The sequence below is a fragment of the Peromyscus maniculatus genome, chromosome 13 (genome assembly GCF_049852395.1).
Source record: "Peromyscus maniculatus bairdii isolate BWxNUB_F1_BW_parent chromosome 13, HU_Pman_BW_mat_3.1, whole genome shotgun sequence".
NCBI lineage: Eukaryota > Metazoa > Chordata > Mammalia > Rodentia > Cricetidae > Peromyscus > Peromyscus maniculatus.
The window spans coordinates 43,340,098-43,365,029 of NC_134864.1; the positions used below are offsets into that span (position 1 = coordinate 43,340,098).

At 40.4% G+C, this 24,932-nt stretch overlaps 1 protein-coding gene across 2 annotated transcripts in view; it reads left to right on the forward strand.

Annotated features, from left to right (window-relative positions):
• Positions 1–24,690, forward strand: part of Abca12 (ATP binding cassette subfamily A member 12) — a 168,986-nt gene extending 144,296 nt beyond the window's left edge. For both annotated transcript variants that reach the window (XM_006972243.3, XM_076550169.1), the window contains 14 exons: positions 3,775–3,829; positions 4,406–4,583; positions 6,050–6,165; positions 7,163–7,322; positions 8,374–8,627; positions 11,125–11,329; positions 12,390–12,499; positions 12,768–12,909; positions 14,019–14,153; positions 16,088–16,191; positions 17,565–17,657; positions 19,591–19,696; positions 21,980–22,117; positions 23,492–24,690. In XM_006972243.3, coding sequence (XP_006972305.1) covers positions 3,775–3,829; positions 4,406–4,583; positions 6,050–6,165; positions 7,163–7,322; positions 8,374–8,627; positions 11,125–11,329; positions 12,390–12,499; positions 12,768–12,909; positions 14,019–14,153; positions 16,088–16,191; positions 17,565–17,657; positions 19,591–19,696; positions 21,980–22,117; positions 23,492–23,599 — 1,904 coding nt within the window. In that variant the 3' untranslated portion in view covers positions 23,600–24,690. The remainder of the gene's footprint in view (positions 1–3,774; positions 3,830–4,405; positions 4,584–6,049; positions 6,166–7,162; positions 7,323–8,373; positions 8,628–11,124; positions 11,330–12,389; positions 12,500–12,767; positions 12,910–14,018; positions 14,154–16,087; positions 16,192–17,564; positions 17,658–19,590; positions 19,697–21,979; positions 22,118–23,491) is intronic.
• The last annotated feature ends 242 nt before the right edge of the window (positions 24,691–24,932 follow it).

Below are 24,932 nucleotides of genomic sequence, written 5' to 3' on the forward strand. Positions count from 1 at the left end.
GCTGATGCCCCCAGCTGTTTTATCCAAACTCAGCCAGGTCCACTTCAGCTTTGCTTCCCCAAAGGCCTCCACATCATTTCTAAACAGGGCAGGGATTTAAAAGAAGTTGATTTATTTTTTTCTAATTCAATTACTGTTCATCAGAGCATTTCATCTCCTTGAGCCTTGCTCAAATTATTTTTCCATAGGATCCTACAAAAATAATAATAAGGAGGGAGAAAAATGAAGCAATACATTTGCTGGCCAGAACCCAGCCTAATAACCAGCCTGTTAGGAAGGATAAATGGCACAAAATATCTTTTATAAAAGCTGACCCACCCACCCCCCTTTGTTTCACCCCCACCCACCCACCCCTGCCCCCCCCATTCTGGTGTCTGCTAATGTGCTGATAATTACGGAAGTAACTATAGTGTCAGATACACGGTCCAGCAGTAGAGTCTTCAGGAATCTTCTTTTCAGAGGAAATAGTGTTTTCCCCCAACTGTTTAGGCTTTTTTTTCCCATAGCAGGAAGAGCTTGAAAGAAAATACCAAGATGGATAGTTCTTAGGTACAGCACATTAATAAGGGACAAAGTCAAAAGTAGTAAAGAAAATGAAATGGTGGCTGAAGCTGGGTAAGTGTAACCTGGATTGAAATACGGTTGGAAACCCTCCTGCCGGCCGTTTCATTCAGACCAAAAGACACATATTGTTGTGACAGATAATGAAAGTGTAGCAGCTACAGAAATAGCTTGTGGGAAGTAGCAAAAGATGCAGAGAATGGGACGATGCCACCTCGCCCAAAGGGTCGGCTTCCGGAAACCCGTGTCCTGGTTTCCTTTCTAATTAGTGTGCATTGCTTAGACCAAGGCAAATGGAGGCACGCTCTAGACTCCGGCAGGCTTGTTGTAGGACTTGGCCATTGAGTTTTCAGTTACAGAGTATGAAAGAATCTGGAAGCATGGAACTTATGCTGACCCTAGAATGAAATTAATTTTTCAATTTAAAAATAAAGCTTAAATGAACTTATATATAAATTAAGAGCAGTGTATCTTCTATTCCTTGTTAATTTTTATTATTCAAACTTATGAAAAGTGGTAGCATTCTACCCTCTCTGCTAGACATTTTATTCCTTCCATCGAAGAAATCTGTACCACTCTTAAAGATTTGTTGTTTCACACTGTATGAGTGTGGGGTCTCATGGCAAGAGAGCTTGTCTATAAAACTCAGCTATTTGCTCTCACCACCTCTTTCTCAACATCCTTTACTTGTTTGAAGGCATCTTTGTTAGACTCCAAGTGACCTGGGGTTTTACTTTAGCTGTAAAATTCATTTATTCTGAAGCTTAATATGCTAATAGAATATTTTAATTAGCTTTCATTGGCAATGTCAATATCTGTTCTATTCATGTGGTTCCCTCTAGTGGTTAACTTCATGTGGAAATTCTGTTTTCTTCCCAAAGAATATTGGTTTGTGTGTTTTCTCTGACAAATGTTATACAGCAATGCCTTCCTCCTACCCTGCTAATGTTTAGTCTTATCCGTTGCCTTAGCAGCAATGGCCAACAGGAAGCATCTCATTTGAGTTTGATATCTATAGGGACCACCCAAAAGGCCTCCTTTTGATATAGGTTACATGTGAGGAAGATGCTCATTGGAAATTTAATGTTTGATTTGCTTTAATAAGCATCCACTGGTCAGTTGTATACTTCAAACATTGTGTTGGATGCTGTAGAGACTGTGGGGAGGTTTATGATACAGGGGTCTAGTCTTGATACATTATTTCATCTTTCAATAGATACTCATGAGAACACCTGATTCCATAGCATTTTGCAGAGTAGACAAAACTATATTTGCAAAGATTCCTTTGGTTGAGTAAAAATACTTCTTGATTTCAGGAATAAAAAGTATAAATAAAAGGCAAACATTTCCCTGTCTGTATTATAGTTTAGAAGGCTTTAAGAAGGGCCAAGAGAAAAATAGACCCTTGGTTAAGAAACTACAGAGCATACTGGTCAGAACCTTTAATCCCAGTGCTCAGGAGAGAGTAAGAGGTAGGTTCATCTCTGTAAGTTCAAGGGCAGCCTGGTCTACATAGTGAGTTCCAGGCCAACCAAGACAGCACAGTGAGAGCCTATTTAAAAAATAAAACAAAACAGAGACCATTAATTAATTCCTATCTGCACAGGAGATAAGAAAAGTAAATTCCCCTATAATGTGATAAAAATCAGAGGTCAACCTCGTTTTTTATTTCTTTGTTTTTTGTCTTCTTTTTTAACAGCATATTTTTTCAACATGCTATTTGGCTTAGTTAGGGTTAATATTGGTGTGATGAAACACTGTGACCAAAACAACTTGGAGAAGAAAGGGTGTGTTTGAATCCAAACAATTCCATATCGCTGTTCATCACTGACAAAAGTCGGGACAAGAACTCAAAAAGGCCAGGAACTTGGAGGCAGGAGCCGATGCAGAGGCCATGGGAGGGCTTCTGCTTCCTGGCTTGTTCCTCACGACTTGCTCAGCTTACTTTCTTAGAGAACCCAGGACCACCAGCCCATAGATGGTTCCATCCACAATGAGCTGGATCCTCCCCTATCAATCACCAATTAAGAAAATTCCCTACAAGCTTGCCCACAGCCCAATCTTATGGAGGTATTTTCTCAAGTGAGGGAGGGTCCCTTCTCTCAGTTGACTTTAACCTGTGTCAAGTTGACATAAAACTAGCCAGCACGCTATTGTTAAGGAACTCAGCTTAATGTGTCACATTCTTTTTAATAAGAGCTATAAATTTAAGTTACCTAAAGAATACATACAAATATTGCACCCAAGTGTCCTACCATATACTGTACAAGCAGTAAGTACAAAAATTCTTGCTCAGTATATATCTGCCTAAGGGTACAGGATATCCTCTGTCTCATGCCTTACCATTCTTTCCCACATTTATATATTCTGCCTTCACATTATATATGGTGTTTGGGAAAACTGAATGTCCACTTTTGACTCTGGCTAAGCAAGATCCTTAGAGAGAGAGAGAGAGAGAGAGAGAGAGAGAGAGAGAGAGAGAGAGAGAGAGAGAGAGAGAGAGAAGCTTTGCTTTCAACTCAGAAAGTATAGCCAACTCTGAGAACCCAATAATTTGTGGTTGTGGTGGGATTAAATGGCTGCTAATTTAATGTGGTGGTAGCTAGAAGCTCTGAGGCTGCTTGGGCTTTTATGGAAATGCAACACGGAGGTTCCCAATGCCTGCTCTGGTAGGACTTTCAAACATTAGGCCTCTTAGAAGTAGTTAAAGAGGAGGGGCCCTCTTCTCCGGTGACCATGTTTCCTGACCACTACCATCAGCTCAGAAAGGAGGGTTGGGGTGGTACCTGTTCTTTAGAGAGGCTCGTATAATTGATGCCCACTTGAGTTGTTTATTTAAATGTGTTCTATTGCTGCAGGACAGCTGACATACAAATAGGCATGACCAGACAAAAGAACATAAGAATCAATCATTCGAATGTATTCCCTAGTATGGCGTGTGCTGTATAAGAAATGTATGTTCTTGTCTCTTTCCAGAAGGTTCCACGCTCAAGTAGCAGGGTTTCTTTTCTTATTAAGAGAATATCGGTACTCACAGGAACTTGGTGGAATTAAGGGGCAGGTGGGGGGAGAATTTTCCTTTAAACGAGAATCTTTGAAGTACAATTCTTCGGCTCACCCTGTAAGAAACAAAGCATTGTATATTATCCATATGGAAGCTGGTGCTCCTGACAACCAAATGCCCTCTGACAGCAGGACTTTCTCCTCCCCCAGGGATCATGATGTACAGCCATCCTTATCCGGGGGTGCAAGACCAGGAGCAAGCCACGTAAGCACATCTCTCGCCTTGGCATGACTCCTTTCTCGTTGGCATAGCCGAGCGTCTGTATAATGCCCAATAATTGGAAATCACAGTGGTATCCGAATGAATGTCAATCTAGAAGGCTGGTAATATAAGTCACTGACTGGGATAAAAGGAAGTCTCTGGGAGGGGGTGGAGAAGGGCTGCCAAGCAGAGCCTGTTGCCCACAGATTCGCCGAATCTGCTGCTTTTATGAGTCAAGTGCACAAGCGCTTCATCATTTCGACTTCCCTGCATAGCATTTAAGTACCGTTCCTTTGCTCCAGATCTATATATCCCTTACATACACTCTGTAACCCTTGGAGACCGAGGCTTTTCTATCACACATCCCTAGCCAATTCAGATGTGCGAGTGCTACATTTATTCCCGGGGTCACAGCAGAGTCACGTCGAAGATAGTATCTGGCTGCCTTGCAGGAAGCCTTATTTGTGTCCCAGCCAGCTCTTGTACTGTTTTGTTGATAGTTTTAGTCATGAATCTTCCTGAAGGGAAAAGAGTTCCAAAAACTTACGTGTACTCTCCTCTCCCTATTGCTTATGATAGAATCAGCAGTTTAATCGATATTTTGGTGGCGCTGTCCATCCTGATGGGCTACTCTGTCACCACGGCCAGCTTTGTCACCTACATTGTCAGGGAGCATCAGACCAAAGCCAAGCAACTGCAACACATTTCCGGCATTGGTGTGACATGCTACTGGGTGACGAATTTCATCTACGACATGGTGAGTAACTTCTGTCATTGCGAGAGAGACAGGCTCAATTTGAATAGAAGTCTATTAGCTTTACATTCAAGTGTTATTTGCTTTAATTATTCAAATTATTACTGCAAGGACAGCGAATTAAGTAAAATCAATTGAGTCTGGCTTATATTCATCCAATGGTGGGTGGGAAAAGAAACCTACCTCCGCTTATCTCTAATATCAGATTCCCACAGTGCACGTTAACATGCAGATTCCTGGGCCCCTCTCCAGGTCTATTAAATCTGTGTCTTGGGAAATGGAGTGTGGAAAGCATGCATTTCAAACAAGATCCCCCAGGTGATTTTTAAGCACATTCAAGTCTGAGAACCACTGCTGTGGCAAAATAGAAGCTTAACAGCATTACCCCGTTGTGCCAAATAATCAAGCTTATAAAAATTTAATCAACTAATAGTGAAAAATTCAAAGTAGTAGCTCCTGCTGAATGATACACTAGAGGAGATTACCAGAGACAAGGAAGGGTGTATTTCATTGATAGCACTCTCCTTTCTGTAGAGTGTTCCCCAAGTTCAGATGATCAGACTTGACTCCAAATGTACCAAGGTTGGCCAAGAGCCCAGAGGAGTATGCATTCGCCCGCGATTGCGGCTGTTGTCTGAGTTGTTGTCAAGATCATTGGCTTGAAGAGTTGGGGAGTAATTAACCACAGATCCATTCCGTTAATGCATCCAGTGAGGTCTGAAATGTGCTTGTGGTAGAAGCCAAGTCCAGAGGAATGGTAATGACTGCTAAGGACGTCACGGGAGCTTAAATGTTAAGGAAGCTTCAATGTGTGCTCTGTGAAGGTCTGCTTAGTGCTGAGATCCTGTTGTCTGAATACCGATGCTCATTGCCATTCACACAATCCCCCTGACCATCACCCTCAGATTGAGGTACCACCGCCTACACTCCATGCACCTTGCTGCAAACTCTTCAGCCTTTAATGTCTTTACTTGCCAGCAGAGCACCGAGGTTTTTGTTCACGTACCTGTGATTTCAAGAACGTGCGAGAACTGTTGCCCTGGTGTTTTGCACGGAATGCCTAGCACTGATAACCAAACCTCAGAAAGCAGTCATGTGAGAGAGCAGCTGCATCCAAAATGAAATCAATACTTTGAGGACTGACTCTAATACCAAGAAGCCTGGCTTTCTTATCTTTCTCCCGGAACCTCTGCCACTGAATGACCCCAAGTCTTAAGCCTAGCGGCAGGAACACCAGGGACTTGTGTTCCCTTCTATGGAAGCTCCCTTGACCTCATATCAGAGAAGACAAATTCTAAAGTGAAATAAATGCAAAATAAGCTGAATGTTACATGCAACAGGAAGATACATAAAAACTCATTCCTTCAGAACTTTTCTAGGTCAAGTTATTGCAGTTTTAAACTAGATGGCTTATTGATTTAAAAACAATGCTCGCCATATATTAAACGTTGTTTTGTCTATATCCATAGGTCTTCTACTTGGTCCCTGTAGCATTTTCAATTGGTGTCATCGCGATTTTCAAGCTACCTGCCTTCTATAATGAAAACAATCTAGGCGCTGTGTCTCTTCTACTTCTGCTGTTTGGGTAAGCTGCTGATTAAGCAATGAATAAAGAATTAACAGAAGTAAGCACTCCCAGACACATAGGACACATAGGACCTCTCATTCGCAAATTTACCATTGTCTTGGGGTCATTTAACATGAGTGATGACTAGCAATATATTACACTTGCTAGTCCGCAGTCTATAAGTACCATACTTTAGAAAATGAACATTGTTATCACTAACAGGCACTTACTGGGTACCACATATTGTATCAACTTACACACATAGTCTAAATTACATAAAATGGGTATTTTAGAGTGACCAGAAGCATATGAATGTGTATGGGCATATGTATTGACAAATTAGATGACTATATATGGCTTTATAAGGTATATATAAGTTTGCTTCTGTTTATTTTTACTTGTCTTTTAGAGACGCCTGGGGCATACCGTTGTTTCTGTATTAGAGTAATACAAGTTGCATAATGTAATTGATATTCAGTGGAAAAGTTGGTTATACTGCAAAAGCATGGATAATATCTTTTAGTTAAAACCGGGGCAGCTATAGGGCCTTTCTGTCTGTAGCTCTATTTAAAACGACAGGTGCTCATCTTTGCTCAACCGAGACCACCTGTCTTCTAACCAGACCTTGACTGCTTAACTACCTGTGATGATGCCTTTATCCTTCCTTGATTTTAAGGGAAAAGACTCATTCAGGTTGAACTCCTATTTCAGAGCAGCAGAAATCTTGCCTGGACAGGGTAACACTGTGCCCTGAAGAGGATTAATTTACAGTTGTGATGGCGGGAAAACTATCTGGGGCTTTCTAAGAGAGAGGCTCCTTGCTGTCATTTTCAAAAACGTCTTTGAGGGTCTCTTGTCAAAATGAGGACTGAAATGGAGACCTAGCTTTAGGACTCCACCACCCATCACTCGTGTTTGCTTTTCCCTTTGGAAACGTGTCTGAGTTTTGTTTCATTGTTTTGTACAGCAGAATAACCAAGGCAGAATTTTAACTTTTGGTATTACTGTCCTACAGCTATGCAACCTTTTCTTGGATGTATTTGCTGGCTGGTCTCTTCCATGAGACAGGAATGGCCTTCATCACCTACGTCTGTGTCAACCTGTTTTTTGGCATCAATTCCATTGTTTCCTTGTCGGTGGTATACTTCCTTTCCAAGGAAAAACCTAATGATCCGGTACGGTCCTTTATTCGCCATTTCAACTTCAGCAAACGAACCCGAAGCCTTCATATGTTCCGCGTGGAAAGATTATCTTTACTCTGTATTTAAATAGAAAAGAATATCATTTGATTTTTATTAAAATTAGAAAAGGAGAAAGTATATCTTAAAAAAAATTAAGCTCTATCTAGGCTCATGCTTATTATTGTATTTACTAAATGTTAATAATACTGACTTCGGCTAGGTCTCGAGTAAACTGATAGATACGAGATCAGATAGACTGTATGGCACCTATTGGTCAGTTAAACATTTTACTCACTCACAAATCCCTAAGGTACAGTGGTGACAAAATGGCTTAGTTATATGGCTGTGGGTTAGGATTCATTTGAACACTCATGGGGGGGGGGGAGCTAATTCATTCCCTTTCAATCATGTATTGGAATCTACTTCATTGTAAGCATCACTCTCCATTCAGAGCTAACAATTATGATTAGTGAAAGAGAAGCACTAACAGTACCAGGCAATTGAACGGAAAAGAATAGAGAGGAAATGAAGCGAGGTGAGCAAGAGACAAGGACACTCCAGGAGGAGGAAGGAAAATCAGGAGGGGGACGTAGTTGGCCTCCAGTGTGAATAACGTGAAAAGGAGCCATTGTGCCTCTTTGGTATCTGCTGTCTCTCCTCCCATCTCAGTTCACCTTGTCAGTCTCTCCCAGGGTGAGATTCCAGGAGCTTTCCTGAGCCACCTCTCACTCAGGAACCCACTGATGCTGTTTTGGGCCTCACCCTTCTGGCCAGGCTCACCTGCCCTCTAGTCTAAGGCAGGTCTAGAAATGACGATTTTGCCTCTAGAATTGGGCCTGATACCTTGGGCCACTTTGAGGAAAACATTTTTTTTTACTTGTATTTTGATGATAAATTCTGCCATTTGTAGAGCAAACACAATATACAACTTCAGCACGCGTGTGAAATAATTGCACAGGCTTCCTCATATGTCTTTGCCTGGTTTTAAATTTTTGTCAAGTTGTTGGAATCCTAAAACTAAATTTTGCTATTTCTTTTATTTCAGACTCTAGAACTTATTTCTGAAACCCTGAAGCGAATTTTCCTGATATTCCCTCAATTCTGTTTTGGCTACGGTTTGATTGAACTCTCTCAGCAACAAGCGGTCCTGGATTTCTTGAAGGCATATGGTGTGGAATATCCAAGTGAAACCTTCGAAATGGATAAGCTAGGTGCAATGTTTGTGGCTTTGGTTTCTCAGGGCACCATGTTTTTCTTGCTGCGACTCCTCATCAATGAATGGCTGATAAAGAAGCTCAGGTAAGCCACATGAAAACAGCGTTTGCCCTCCGTGACATTCGAGTCAGAATAGTCAGGGATGAGCAGTAATCCTGGTGTTTCCGCTGGTAACCTGAGGAGGTCTACACTAAAATCCTTTTAACACATGGTAGTGTAACTTATCATTCATTTAACTCTAGTAAATAGTTGTCTTAGTAAACAGCCTATGTGTCTGCAAGTATTGATGTGGAATAAGGGACATTAAGTAAGCATAGTTGTTAGCCTTAAAGAGACTAAAAGTCGGCAATAGAGAGAAAATATGTATATAAACAAAAAGGTCGAGTTGAGGGAGATGATAAAGACTTGAAGGTCAGAAGTAAAAAAAGAAGTTCGAGTGTGTAGTGTGGACAGTGGGTCTCAAAAGAGATGGCTGGGATGAATGAGGAGAACATCCAAAAAGAAAAGAGGGAAGCATCTGAGTATATTTACCCCAACCCAGCACTGCCTTCCTAGGAAGTGTTCCTATGGATGATACCACAAACTCTGACTTGTATATGCAAAGTTATTCACCGTACTGACCATTTCTAATAGCAAAAGTGTGGAAACAACCAGCATTCCATTATTTAGGGATTGCTTAATTTATGTACCTATATTCATAAATGTAGCACTATTGAGCTATTAGAAAGAATGATCCAGGGGCTGGAGATGTGGTTCAGTGGAGGAGAATCCTTGCTGTGTAAGCATGAGGAGCTGAATTCAGATGCCCAGCGCCTGCGTGAAAAACCTACCAATATCCCTGCAAATGACTGTAACCCCAGCATTGCTGGCCACAGGGTGAGGCAGACATCTAGTCTAATCAAAACTGCAAGCCCTGGGTTCAGTGAGAGACTCTGCCTCAAAGAATAACGTGTAGAGTAATGATAGAGCAGGACACCCAACATCCTTTTCTGCATGAGGGTGCATGGTCAAGTATACTTGCACATATATAATCAAATATACACACAAATATGAAACATACATGTGCACAGAGAGTGAGTGATCCAATTACCTATGTAATATTTGTTCTAATATTTGTTAAATAAAAGTGAAAAGTTAATAAATATGTATAATATATTATCATGTGAGATAAAAAGAAATTTACCTTAGATTATCTTTATTGTCAGTTTTGTTTGAATACTGATTACTTTTCATGGTCTATTTTCTAGTACCATTTGGACTTTATTATATACCTGCATTACCTATTTAAAATAAAATTTTAATTAAGTAATAATAAGAGGAAAATATTGCAGATGATTTAAGGAAAACTTATTCAATTTGATTAGAAGATAGAATAAATGTGATGAAATAGTAGTTCATTTAGGCTTACTGTATGATTGGACGGTTATGGGATCTCTTGAATGCTTAGTAAAGAGATCTGGTTTGGACTTTATTTAACAAACCTATGGCTGTCTACTAAAGGTTCATGACCAGAGAGCACTGTGATCACATGATGCATGAGTAGATGTGATTTTGTAGAAGTGGTACGGATTGGAATTCAGGAGACAGAGACACAGGAGTAGTTTGGGGTTACTGTTAAATGCAGGTAAGACTGAAGCTTATGGGAGAGAGAGAAATAGGAAGAAAAATGGTCCATGACTGAGGGTTCCAAGGCATTTTCAATATTTGGAGACAGACTGCGTGAGTGGGCTTTAGACTATGTCTTAGATGAGACATTGGCTGTAAATGGTACTTGGATTATAGATGATTTTGAGAGGAGACCTGCTGATTGCCAGCAGTACCGAGCTAGGTTCTATCTCCCTCCCCTTGGAAAAATAAGGAGAGGAAAGAGAATATTGTTGAGTGTAGATCTCATTTTAAACTTACCACTGAAAACAGGAAGGAGGAGGAAGAAGGAGGAGGAGAAAGAAGTGGGGCAAGAGGAGGAGGGAGGAGAAGGAGGAGGTGGAGGAAAGGGAGAAGGAGACAGTTATTATAGCAATAAGGTGATGGATGATCTTGGCCTCATAGGTACTGAGTTCTACTAAGGATTCTGAACTCCTGGTTAGAAGCTGACTTTCAGACATGCATTGTTTTGTTCATTGTTACTGAAATTAGTATTTTCAATGTTTTTTTTTGTGTTTTGTTTTGTTTGTTTGTTTTTTAGAGACAGGATTTCTCTGTATAGCTTTGCGCCTTTCCTGGAACTCACTCTGTAGCCCAGGCTGGCCTGGAACTCACAGAGATCTGCCTGGCTCTGCCTCCCGAGTGCTGGGATTAAATGCGTGCGCCGCCGCCACCACCCAGCAGTATTTTCAGTGTTAACAGTAGATCTGTAAACATTTCATATGTGGAAAGTAAACACTATTTACAAGCATTGTAGAGAATGTGGGAAGAGCACTGCTATTGCCACTTAAATCATTTAAACAGGATAATGTAACAAATGTAAGAGCAGCCTAATAGTAGGCAGCATGCTCCAAGAGAAGTGAGAGCATTACAGCATCCAGACTGCGTGGCATCATTTCAGAATCTGTCATATAAAATCACTGGGTCTGGATTTCAGGCTCTTCTTCAGAAAATTTGCATCTTCCCCCATCATGGAGACAGTAGATGAAGACGAAGATGTGCAGGCTGAGAGACTAAGAGTCGAGAGTGGTGCAGCTGAGTTTGACCTGGTCCAGCTCCATCGTCTCACAAAGACCTATCAACTTATCCACAAAAAGATAATAGCCGTTAACAACATCAGCCTCGGGATACCTGCTGGAGAGGTAGGGATGATGGTTTTGGTCTTCTAGAAAAAGAGACTCAAGCCCTGAGTATGTTAATGGGCTAGGGGTGTGTGTGTGTGTGTGTGTGTGTGTGTGTGTGTGTGTGTGTGTGTGTGTGTGTATGTGTGTGTGTGTTTGCTGTATGGATATTTGCTGTTGCCAGGGAAGATTCACCTCCAGCACATAGCAAGTCCTGAGCACCCCTTTCCACTGTTGCTTTCTCTGGAGTGGACTATCACCAGGACTATAATCCTTGTTCAGGATGCTTTCTGGCAAGTCTGCCTGAATGACAGCTGTTTTCAGAGGGGATGTCTTAGCATGCATTCACTTCTGTTAAGTCTTTCACAGACACAAGATGGAGGTAGCTTTGAAAGAAGAAAAAGAATATGGCTATCTCCTTTTAGTTTTCTTTTCTTTTTTTAAAAATAGTTCATTTATTTTTATTTTATGTGCACTGGTATTTTACCTGCATGTATGTCTGTGTGAGGGTGTCAGGTCCTCTAGAACTGAAGTTACAGACAGGTGTGAGCTGCCATGTGGGTGCTGGGAATTGAATCTGGGTCCTCTGAAAGAGAAGTCAGTATTCTCAACCACTGAGCCATGTCTCCAGCCACCTCCTTTTAGTTTTCTGAGCAGAGCTGGAGAGTGCATGCATCAAATTCATTTGATGATGTAAATTATTGCATCAGTGGCTTTTTCAATAGAGTTGTGATTTTATTTGTAAATTATGTGAAATCTATAACTGTAATTACTTCTTTGCGCTAGCATAACTTACTTGAGGGGTAGTTTATCATGTCACATAAAGAGGCACTACAGCATATGTAAAGCAGACCTTCTCTAAATACAGATGTTCAGATGCTTAGAGGAAAAAGAACACACAATACCCATTTGTTTTAGAAGAGAAAGTCTTACCAAATGCCATCGGAGCAGTGTACTCTCCAGAAATAATTCTAGTGTTATATTCTCCCGGGGAAGGTGTCTCACCCAAGGAGGAGGAAGAAGTTACAATAGCAACATGTCTCTATAGCTTACATCTTTTTTCTTTCTCTCCCCATCCCAGTGCTTTGGCCTCCTTGGTGTGAACGGAGCAGGGAAAACCACTATATTTAAGATGCTGACTGGAGACATAATTCCTTCCAGTGGGAACATTCTGATCAGGAACAAGAGCGGGTACAAATGAATACTTCTACTTATTGAGCACAACATAATTTTTAACAAACTGTTATGTAATTTTATGATCACATTATTAAATCTTCGTGACCTAAGGAGGGGATTGTTGAAGCAATTGAAGTTTATTTTAAACCTTAATTATGACTCTGGTAGTAAGAGTATTTTCTCCCTTTTGTCAAAATTCTGTCTGTATTAACCACAACAAAGCCACTAATCCAATACTTAGTGACCTATTATTAGAAACTCATGTGTTCTGATCTCCATTTAGATCGCTGGGTCATGTGGATTCCCACAGCTCATTGGTTGGCTACTGCCCTCAGGAGGATGCCTTAGATGACCTGGTAACGGTGGAAGAACACTTGTATTTCTACGCCAGAGTGCATGGAATTCCAGAGAAAGACATCAAAGAAGTGAGTCTACATGTGGAAAACAGCTTAATTTGAAGACCACTGGTATTTCCACGCCTCTTCTCATGATACCCCTGGCAAAGCCAATGTGCCACATAGGAAACCGTAACACCCCTCTAACCATTTTTGAGCCAACTTGGCTTGATTGTATTTTCTATATCCACGCCTGCTTAAAAGCTTGGCTTTAGGAGCTTCTTAGCCTGAGTTTGTTCAATTCCCTTAGTAAATAGATATCCACACTGTGTTTGGCTCCAAGTTGAACTTTGATTGGTGATGCTAGTGATTTTTTTAATTGTTCAAATAAATATTGATACACATGGTTCTTTGCAAAATGTCTAAGAGAATAGAAAGGCTTCCATTTCTACTTTTTTTCTTTACTTTGTATTTATTACTGCAGAGGATTGAATTTAGGGCTTCATGCATGCTAAGCATATATCCTACCACTAAGTTACAATACTGACCTTGATTTTGACTTTTATTCTGTAACTCTGTATACCATTGCAATGGTTTATTTTTGGAATGGAATGATTATACTCTTGGGGGACATGCTTTTGTTCTTCAAATTCTGGAGACTTGTTGGGAACATCCAACTAGTATTTCATCATTTTCTAGGGTTACTTAACTACAGAAATAACTCCAAGAACCTGTGGTTCCTAATGTATGATGGTTTTGATAGCAGGTCAGTTTTAAATAGACTTAAAGTCTTTCTGAGAACTCACACCTCGGTAAGACAAAAGATGAAGTGTGATGGTAATCAATGGGAAACGTCCTCTGAACTCTGCCTTAGGTCTCTTCGGCTTTTAAGCATTGTAGGAGAATCCTGTGGTAACAGCAGAAGTTAGTCTACAATTGTAGATACATACAAACATTTGGAGTAGGGGGGTCTCATTTGAAACTATACCTCCAGGAAATTGTTTTTCTCTCTTTGATGAAGTGTTAATTTATAATCAGTCTTTTAAAGATGAAAACAAAATCTGTGTTGAATTGAAATACTTTCATTTCTTCTAGGCCTATGTTCTCCTTGAGAAACATTTCTATTCATAGGCTTGTTTTCGTTCCATTTTGTGCTTTTAAGGGACGGGTTGCCTCATTCCTCTTCTTGCTGTCCACAGACCGTTCATAAACTCCTTAGGAGACTTCACTTGATGCCCTACAAGGACAAATCTACCTCCATGTGCAGCTATGGCACAAAAAGAAAGCTGTCCACTGCCCTGGCCTTAATAGGGAAGCCGTCCATCCTCCTGCTGGTAAGAGAGGCATTATGAGTAAGACTATGAAGAATGAGAACAGGACATCCAGACCTGTATTGCCGTCTCACCGGCAGCAATGTCCACATCCAGTGAAGTCACACTGTGTGCCAGTTACTGTCAAAGCACACACACGACCCCAGGAGGAGAATTTGTATTAGCAAATAATTTCTGATCCTGGCAGTGTCCTCGGGAAACATTTTGTGTCTGAAGCAACGGCGCAGGAGGCCCCCGAGAAAACTCTCAGCATGCGAATGGGAAATCGCGACAACACACTCGGGGGGGGGGGGTTCAAATAAGTTACAGAACAGGTTCAAATTTAATTCCCACTTATTGAGGAAATCATATTTCTGTTAGGTCCTGATCAAGTGAACTAGCAGTTTCCAATTTTTTTTTTACTGAGGAAGAAAGGTGCATTTTAGAACAAAGTGTCGTGCTGCAATTATATTCCTTTGTAGCTTGAAAATATGAGTTATTTAGTTTGTGAAGTGATGGAAAATATACTGTGTTGTCTTATATGAAATTAGGAGGGGATCAAAAATACATTCCACATTTATATTTGGTTAAGAGCTAAAAATTTTAATTGATCATCTGAAAATACAAATTACACCTACTAGTGATATAGTAATCTGCTTCCAAGGCCCACCAAAGCAAAAGGGCCTTTATTTCAGAGAAATAAACATGTCCTTATTTTGGAAGATTGCCTCCATTCAAGGACCTCCAAATTTTAAAAGAACTTTAACTGCATGCAGTAAAATCCAGTCATAAATCACCACATTATTCTAGGGATTAAGTCACACAGTGCATCCAATTATTTAAACGCCCAGACAGACCATATTTCCAGAATACCGGAAGCTTATAATGCATTACAAAGCTGCCAGTCAGTGTTTATAATGGAACCCTATTGTGCAAGCACCCCTTAAACTGAACAAAACAATCCTTGGCCACCCTTGTGAGAGAATAGACATAAAGCAGTTTACATGTAAAAGTACCATGTAAACGTTATGTAGTAATGAGCTGAGGAAATACAGGCTACAAGAGGAAGACACTGCTGTTCTTCTGTGTGAATATACTGCATATTCATGTCATTTTCTTCAAAAATAGACACAGTGACAATACCTCCTTTATCACTTCCCCCAAGTAATGCTCATCGTTCTATTGAAATTTAGCATACTACTATGCGCAATGAGCTTCCAACGGTCCAATTCTTTCTATCGTGCATACGTTTTGAAAATTTTTATTTAATCTTGACCTATAGTTTGTTTTTATTTATCACCCGTTGGGATCAATTGTTGCTTGTTTACATTATCTGTTGTTTTGTTTTGAAAAGAATCTCCTGTCTGACTCTTTCAAAGCCTCATTTGCTTTGAAGAATATTGTGGACGTCTGCTAATCTTATTTTTATTTTCCCAAGGAGTCTTAAATTTCAATTAATAACAAAACCCTAAAAAATAGACATGGAACATATTCCCTGAAATGTCAAGTTGTGTTTTCTTCTGCTTTGCATGGCACAGTATCGCTGGCAGTCACAATTCCACTTTCAGGAGAGAGATGGCAATCTTGCTGATGGAGCTTCAAATGCATATGTGAGAATGTAGAGTTAAATGTAAAAACTCTGCGCTGCCGGTAATTGAAGTAGATTTTTTTCCAAGGAAACATAAGAGACGGATGTAAAGTAACAGGATGTCAGCTTCACTGAAACATTTCTTTAAACAGACTGACAATTTTAAATACTTAATTTTGAGCTTTTGACGGCAGCAGAAGAAGCCTATTATGTATAAAACATATACATGTATAAAACAAGTTAGTCGCAGGACCTCTAAAAGTGGTTTCTATACCCAGGGAGTTGAGATGTAGCAATTCTTATAAAGAACCTCATCAAAAATTAATTAACTTGATGCATTTTTTTTTTCCTCTGGTAATTCTCTATTAAGGATGAGCCGAGCTCTGGGATGGATCCCAAGTCAAAACGCCACCTCTGGAGGATCATTTCAGAAGAGGTGCAGAATAAATGCTCTGTCATCCTCACATCTCACAGGTAAACTGAGTCAGGACCCAAGGGATTCTGATGTAACACATAGATAACATGAGTACTCAGCAGCGCTTGAAGTATTTTGTTTTTAATTTTTATTATGAGTGTGTGTATGTGCATTCATGCATGCGTGCGTGTGTGTGATGTCTGTTTGTTTGTAGAGGTCAGAGGACAGTTTGAGAAAGTTGGCTTTCTTCTTCTACTAAGTGGGTCCCAGAGACGAGACTCAGGTAGTCAGGCTTGGAAGCAAGTGCCTTTTTACCAACTGAGCGCTCTCATCAGCCCATTTGGAATATTGCATGTTTGTAGTAAATCGAGACTGAGCTTCACGGTGAGCACACTGTGGTAGGACAGGGCACAGGGTCTCAGCAAACCTTTTTACCATGAAGCTCTCATGACGTAGGACCTGCTTATTCTTGGCTATTGTTCCCTAACAGCCTTTCAAAAAGTTTCAGAATCCTTGGTCTTTTCCCCAGAAATACTCCCTCTTTTTCAGTCAGGCTAAATCTCTAGGCTCTCCATCCACACACTGGACTTTCTGTCTCCATGTATCCCTTTATATGTGCTTTCTGCTTGAAGCAGTCTCCACAAGCTGGCTACAGGTTTTCATTTTACCAGCCCCCCCACCCCCAGAACCCACCCACATGGCCCTCTTCCACAGCGGAGCCCTCCTAGTCTCTTAAGTATGAGGATGCTGAGGCTTTATCTACGCCTCTCTTATGACATTGGCCTTTCATTATGATTCGTATTAAGTCCAGCTTTCATTATAATGATCACACAGCCAAAAATAATTAGATAGGTTTACTGTGAGAGTTGTTTGTGTGTCAGCGTTGAGTCCATCACCCTGAGGCTAATCATTTTATTCCCATGAACTTCTGCATGGAGCGACCACGGCGATAACTGGGACTCCCTCAAGGTATCGTGGACCATGAAATGAGAGAGCTTGTAATCAAGTACAAGTTAACTAGTTACAAACCCCAAAACAAAACCAACTGGAGTAGGAGACAACATAAAAGATGCCCTGGGTCGTTTTGGAAGCACTTCATGAGAAATGTGGGTCTTGAGTTAGAGCTTGAATGAGCTGAAGACTGTTGCGTTTGACAGTGGAAACAATCTAGATAAGAGAGATGGCCTCAAGTGGAAGAGGGCAGTAATAAACCCCATTTGAATATGTTTAATTCACATTTTAAGATTTTATTGGTTCTTTCTCAAGAAAGAGTTCTTGGCATTTTGGTTGTGAGCCTAGCTTTTAACAGCTAAGCCTTCTCAAGAGAACCCTCAAGGGAGATTGCTACAGTGCCATAATGAAGATATGCTTATGAACTTCAACTCAATTTTCTGCGCCCTGGATGTTGGTAGTAATCTGCTTCCTCTTTTAGCATGGAAGAATGTGAAGCCCTTTGTACCCGGCTGGCCATTATGGTGAATGGAAGATTCCAGTGCATTGGATCTTTGCAACATATAAAGAGCAGGTAACCAACAAATATGCTGTTTGCCCACGGTGTAGGGGAGCTGCTCCAACAGCCACTGTGCACTGGATAGAAAAACTGAGCAATGAACGGCGAGGGTCGAGGCAAAGAGAGTGGGAGATCCCAGCTGGATCAAGAACAGAGAGAGAGAACAAGGAATAGGAGACCATGGTTAATGAAGACCACATGAGAAAAGGAAGAAACAAAGTGCTAGAGAGGCCCACAGAAATCCACAAAGATACCCCCACAAAAGACTGCTGGCAATGGTCGAGAGACAGCCGGGACTGACCTACTCTGGTGATGGGATGGCCAAACACCCTAACAGTTGTGCCAGAAACCCCATCAAAGTACTGAGGAATCTGGATGCAGACATCCATGGCTAGGCCCCCGGGTGGAGCGCTAGGAGTCTAATTAGCGAGAAAGAGGAGGGTTTATATGAGCGAGAATTGTTGAAACCAAGGTTGGATAAAGCACAGGGACAAATAGCCAAATGAATGGAAAACACATGAACTATGAACCAAAGGCTGAGGGGCCCCCAACTGGATCAGGCCCTCTGAATAGGTGAGACAGTTGATTGGCTTGGTCTGTTTGGGAGGCATCTAGGCAGTGGTACCAGGTCCTGGGCTCGCTGCATGAGATAGCTGTTTGAAACCTGGGACTTATACAGGGACGCTTGGCTCAATCTGGGAGGAGGGGACTGGACCTGCCTGGACTGAGTCTATCAGGTCGATCTCAGTCCTCGGGGGAGGCCTTGCTCTGGAGGTGGTGGGAAAGGGGGGTGGGCTGGGGGGAAGGGGAGGGGGCAGGAAGGGGGAGAACAAGGAAATCTGTGTCTGTTATGTAGAACTGAATAGTATTGTAAAATAAAATAAATAAAATTTAAAAAAATTTTAAAAAAAAGAAAAAGAAAAACTGAGAAGACACTCTTCACTGGAAGTAATCATTGATTCACCCCAAACTTAAATTATTTTATTAGAGATTTATTGTGTTTTTTAGTTAAAGTCTCCAAGCTTTAGAAAGTTTGAAGCTCCTAATAGTCATAATAATAAATCATTTACAACCAAAATACTCCCAGGAAGTAGTTTCAAGAATATACCCAATAACAAATTGGACTTGACAAGTACATGAAGGCATAGATTTTTTAATCTACCATGTTCGTTTGCCATTTGCACAGGCTTTCTGTAAGCTATTTAACATTTTCACCACATTGAAAACCTTTTAATCAAGAATGCATTGGGGAAAGATGCCTAAATACCATATTAGCATCACATCAAAATTAAATTATTAATTTATATTCCCAAGTGTATGTGCATTTATACATATCTATGTGAATCTCCAAACTACAGGATGATACTTCATGTATTTCCATACAGCAACTTAATTATCTTATCAAAATAGTATAATCTGAGAAAAAAACAAAATGATGACGCAGACCTTGAGCTGCTTGTAGGGTGTCATAGCCTGCTTATGAACTCTGCTTTTAGCAGAGCGAACACCAGCATTTTGACTTTCTAGTTAGTGTTAGAATCCCAGTGTCTAATTTAATCTTTACGGTTGACACCAAATCTCCAATGGCCTGCCTTTCAAGATCTTGCTCTAACTTAGAAAGTATTTAACTCCAAAAATTGATGTCTGTTATTGCCAATTGATGATTGTCGAAGAAAGCCAAGATTGTGTGTTTTCATGCCGGTGTATCTTTTGCTCCAGGATTCTGAAACAGTGTAGAGGTAGAAATTTAAAACAAACAAACAAAGAGCAAAGCATGGCGTTGAACTGCTTCCCGTTTGCAACATACTCTGAACTTTTATAGCAAAATGACAGTCTTTATATAAGAAAAGGGGCCATAATAGGCAGCTTGGGATGTATTTCATTATCTGGAATTCCAGGGGAGCTATTTTGGCAAAATGTAACTCATACTGTATTTTTGCACTTTTAGGTTTGGACGTGGATTTACTGTCAAGGTTCACTTGAAAAATAATAAAGTGAGCATGGAAAACCTCACAAGGTTTATGCAGCTGCACTTTCCAAAAACATACTTAAAAGTAAGTGATGTCTCCACCTTTAGACCTTGACTGGCTTTTCGAGTAATAACAAAGTGAGTGTGAGCTATTTCCTAGTGGATCACAATGCTGTTATTCATCCTAATCCATTAGTTCAAGATGTGAACCTCATACAAACAAATAAAATCCCTAGACCTTATATCTTGGTAGGTATTTTAAATAATCTAATTATTTCAATCTGCATATTAATTTTTTCCTTGCAAAGTCTTTATAATCATACTGGATTTGTTTTCAAGTTGTATACATTGCCAGTTTAATAATTACATACATGCATACCTTAGGGAGCCCAGGAATTACAGGTGTTATATGACCAGCAACATTGCTTAGAAAAAAAAAATAATGCACTCAGAATCTTGCAGCTGGGAGATTTTATCTGCTTTGTTCCTCTCCTTTGAAAAATAAACCCACAAAGGTCTGAGCAATCCTCGGCTCCCAAAGAGATTGAAATCCCTTAGAGCTGCTTTCTTCTTGCTTATACAGTAAAACCGACCAGATGAACACACAGGGATACACACATTTAAATCTCACATAGCCCCTACTTAATGTTCTTGTCAGAAAAAAAAATGTCAGAATAACATCTTTGATAGACAGGTAATTTGTACAAATTGAGGATGACAAATAATTGTGGTTAAAAGGAAATCCAAGTAGAATAATGAAAAGAAATTGGAAAGCTGTGAGTTGACCCTGGCTGTGCAGAGGAGATATCTAAGGAGACATTTAAAGTCACTGAGCTTCATTTCTCTTATTTGCAAGCAGGAAAAACATCTACTTTACAAAACTGATGTGGAAAATATCTGGTGTCTTCACAAACTATAGGGCATAATATTAATCTGAGACGATGTTAAACAACAAAAGAATGCATTTTTAAAATAATTATTTTATCTTCATAAACTATTTTTGCCTCAGCCTCCCCAAGCCTTAGCTAATTCCTCTAGGAACATTAGCTTTCAAGTTTCTTGTCAAAGCCCATTTTTTTTTTATCATCAGAATAGAAAATTAAAGGACATCTGTCTTCTACAAATGGTGTGGGTCTCACACATTCAGTCAATTGCTTGGTTGAAATGTTTATTTACTGAGTCGAGATTCCATTTTTCCTGGCGTGTGCCTCCTGGGACTAAAGCTACCCAAAGTAAATGAGCTGATGATAAAAGGCAATTTCTCCCTAAGAGAATGTCCTTTATACTTCTGCAGTAGTGTCTAGATCTCTTTAGATGGAAAATATCTGGACTGATCACTTGAGAATTAAGCATGCAAGATGGCCAGATTACAGAGACAGGGACAAAGAGAGTACAAGTTCATGAGAGAGCCTGGGCTCCAGACAAGGCGGGGAGAAAGAAGTCTTGAAAAATAAGGTTGCAATGCGTCGACTTTGATAGGATCTACAGACACCACAGGAGTAGATTCTGGAGTGAGAGAACATCGGATCAAACTAGCATCCCACTTCTCTGGCTGCTTTGTGGCAGAACAAATCGGCATATCTGGTTTCTAGGCTTCCAAGGAGGATGCTGCAGTCACTCCGATGAGACCCGTCAAGTCAGCAGTGTGAGGGGTGCAAAGAGAGGGGAAAGGTCAAACCGGACAGATGCCTTAAAGGACCCCCCCCATCCCCCCCGCCCCCCCCCCCCGCCGCCGCCGCCGCCGCCCGAAAAGTAGATGGTGAATGATGAAGCATTCAGAACATCAGGTGTTAGAGATATTCCGAGGCAGTAGCGACAGACTATGAAGTAGATGATTCTAGCGGTGAAAGCTTAAAAACTGAAAAGCCTTTTAAGATGAGCTGAGAAAAGTAGGCAGCCTCAATAGAAAAAAAAAAAAGGCTTCTGGACAACTTCAACACTACTGAAGTCTGGTCTTTTTCTTTTCTTAGCTCATTTCAACTGAATAGCCAAGTCCTGGAATGTTAGACCTATTCAAGAGCATAGCCAATCTATTAAAACTGATCCACAAGCTGAGCATATGGGATGCATCCTACAGGATTTCCCCCCTTCTGGATGGGATTGTAACCTTCTAAATGCTCATGAACCCAGGATGCTTTGAAATATCCATTCACTCTTCAATTTGCTTTCTCTCGGACGTTCATAAAATTTCTCATCTCGTCTCTATAAGCTGCTAGTTTCAAAGTGTGCCCACTATTTCCACCACGGCATGATTTTTGTTTCTCCCAGCAGAACAAGCATCTTCCCTAGCTCTCCATAAAGTGAGATTTGATCAAGTTGATGTTAACCTGCCATTGTAAAACAAGTCTTTCCGTTTTGGTTCCTGCAGGATCAGCACCTTAGCATGCTAGAGTACCACGTGCCGGTTACAGCAGGAGGAGTAGCAAACATTTTTGACCTTCTGGAAACCAACAAGACTGCTTTAAATATCACAAATTTCCTCGTGAGCCAGACCACTCTGGAAGAGGTAAAATGCATGCCATAATCCATGGCACAATGTCACACATTAGTTGTTATGCACCCTGCTTATTTCTTTTTAATGACATTTAATTTACTTTTAATTAAATCAGTATCTAATCTTGCACCTGAACACCTTAGCGAAGAGCCTAATTTATTTCTAACTGCATTTGAGATATTAAAAAATAGATATGAAAGGCATTAGCAACTATTTTTAGTGGAGAAATGAAGTTTTTTTCCATTGTAAATGACATCTACTTCCATAAATGTTTACATGTACATGGAAAACAGGCTCATCACCTGTGAAAAAATTAGCTCTTAATGCTTCCTCTACTTTCTTCTTGGTAGGTTTCATAATGAAGGTTTCCATTACTCAGTTTCCTGAATTAGGATTTGTAGAATGAGTGACTGAGAACGTACAGATGCTGGCATTTATTAACACAACAAATGAAGAATTCCTTTCTCTTATTGATACATCTCAATTACCTTTCTACTCAATAGTAGCAGCTTCCTACATCATCTATCTTCTCTCCACTAAGTTTTATACAATTCAACTAATGTGACATATAAAAAATAAACTCCATGCTTGACTTTGAAGTGGGTCTGAGAATAAGTCAATGGATTGTGCTGCATTTTATGGATTAATATTTTATAGAGACTTAAGGCAACTATGGCTTTGCCAAGACTGAAGAGCTATTCTTAGACTTATTTGACCAGCATTGAGCATCACACACAGGAAAACTAGATTCTCAGTGACATTGGAATAAATCTATAACTAATAAGTTTCATAATTTTAATTATGTAAAGGGGTCTGCATGTTAGATAATTGGCAAACTTAATGGGAGTTTTTTACACAAATTTTATTTTGTGCCTTTCCTCCTGAAACTAGTGAATTCTCTCTTGACATTTCTATTTAAACATTTCAGAGGGCATCAAGCTGGGCCCCTTATCATACATCATAAGGGATCAATGTGGATCTTATGGTTTACAAATGTGTGACTATAGATCTTTAACCACAGCTTTAAATTTAGATTATGACAAAAAATGTCCTCATAGTCCCAGAAATGGGCATTATTTTTAAAGTCCAGTTTAAGTTGGCTGAATAAATGGACTCTTAGGAAGGATGTGCATAAGTACGTGAGCATGTCCAGAAGAAATATTGCTTTCTGAACTTGTGAGTGTGTGAGTGAGAGGAAGAAAAGAAGGAAATCAAGAGAGAGAGTGTTGAAGGGAGAGAGAGATGAGAGATGAGAGATGAGAGAGAGAGAGAGAGAGAGAGAGAGAGAGAGAGAGAGAGAGAGAGAGAGAGAGAGAGAGAGAGAGAGAATGAAGCTTTATTTCTTTATCTGGTACTAATGTCTTTCATTCCCTTGAAAAAACGCAGGTTTTCATCAACTTCGCCAAAGACCAAAAATCCTATGAAAATGTCGATACCAGTAGCCATGGTTCCACCATAAGTGTAGACTCACAGGATGACCGGATAGAATCCTAGCACCTGAAGCAGATTCAACTTCAGCAAACAGCTGATGGATGCTCTTCCAAGAAGACACCATTTTTACAAACATCTCTCCCCGGAAAAGTGTTGTCCTGCACACAAGTGTACATACAGTCCAAGACTGACAAATTACAATGGACATCAGTGAATGTCATTGCTCCTGAAGTGATTCCCCTGTATTCATCGCAGTGAGCTTGTAATGTACACGCTGGCGATCCTTAGGCAAAAGGTGAACCCCATGATGGATTTCTTAATTTATTACTCTCAATAAAAGGACAGATTAAAAGGCACGGGTATTAGTAGTTGAAAAGTAAGGCCAGAGAAGAAAAATAAGGTGGACTGGTGGAGACAGAATAAGGTGATCAAACAAAATAACTTATTTATAGAAAATAACATGGACCAATGAGTCTAGTGTTGTGTGTAAAGTGCTAAGGACTTAACAGAATGACAGAAGGCAGTGAGTAGTCTCTACAAGAGGTGTGTGTGTGTGTGTGTGTGTGTGTGTGTGTGTGTGTGTATTAGTGTCAGTGACTGTGAACATGGGGACATAGCGAGCCCCCCAGTGTGCCTAAGATAAGAACAGAATGAGACCACAGTTTACCCTGGTGGTAAACAAAACTTAGACCCAGTTCAGTCGTGCCTGGCCAATGGTAAGGGACGTGGAGAAGATGCTTCTTGCTTCTTAAGAGGAAACAGGAGCGTCAGCTGGGCAGATCCTGAAAAACAGTAGAGAACTCACATGTGCTGTTGGCAGGTGACATTTTGAAAGCTCTTCCAGAAACCCTCACGATTCTAGTTTCTCCACAGGAAACTTTGCTGTGAAAGAAAAAATAATATGAGAATATTTTTCGGCTTACTATTTGGCTGACCTGAAATTATACCTATGGTTACAGGATAGACTGCTTGCCAAGTTACATGCTCTTTCAAGAAGTTGCTTTGTGTACCCTTTGAATGTGTGTGTGTGTGTGTGTGTGTGTGTGTGTGTGTGTGTGTGTGTGTGTGTGTACGTACATGTACAAGTTTGCCAGCTTTGACACAACTGTTTCTGTCTCAATGACCAATAAACTCCAAGTTTAAAAGAAGCTATTAATGATGTCATTTTGCTTGCTAGGGAAAAGCTAAGGGCATCCAATTAGGAGTCATGTGACCCATGAGGTTCCATATGATCTGGCCCCTGCTTACTTTGCCAGTCTCAACAGCATCCATTTCCCCTTCTTCTTTAGGATCTCGGGGTGCTGGCCTCTTGCAGTTCCCGTGGTGCTTTACATGCCTTCCCATCTCTGGAGGTTTTCACTTAATGATCCCATAGTGTGGATGCTCGGTACGCCCT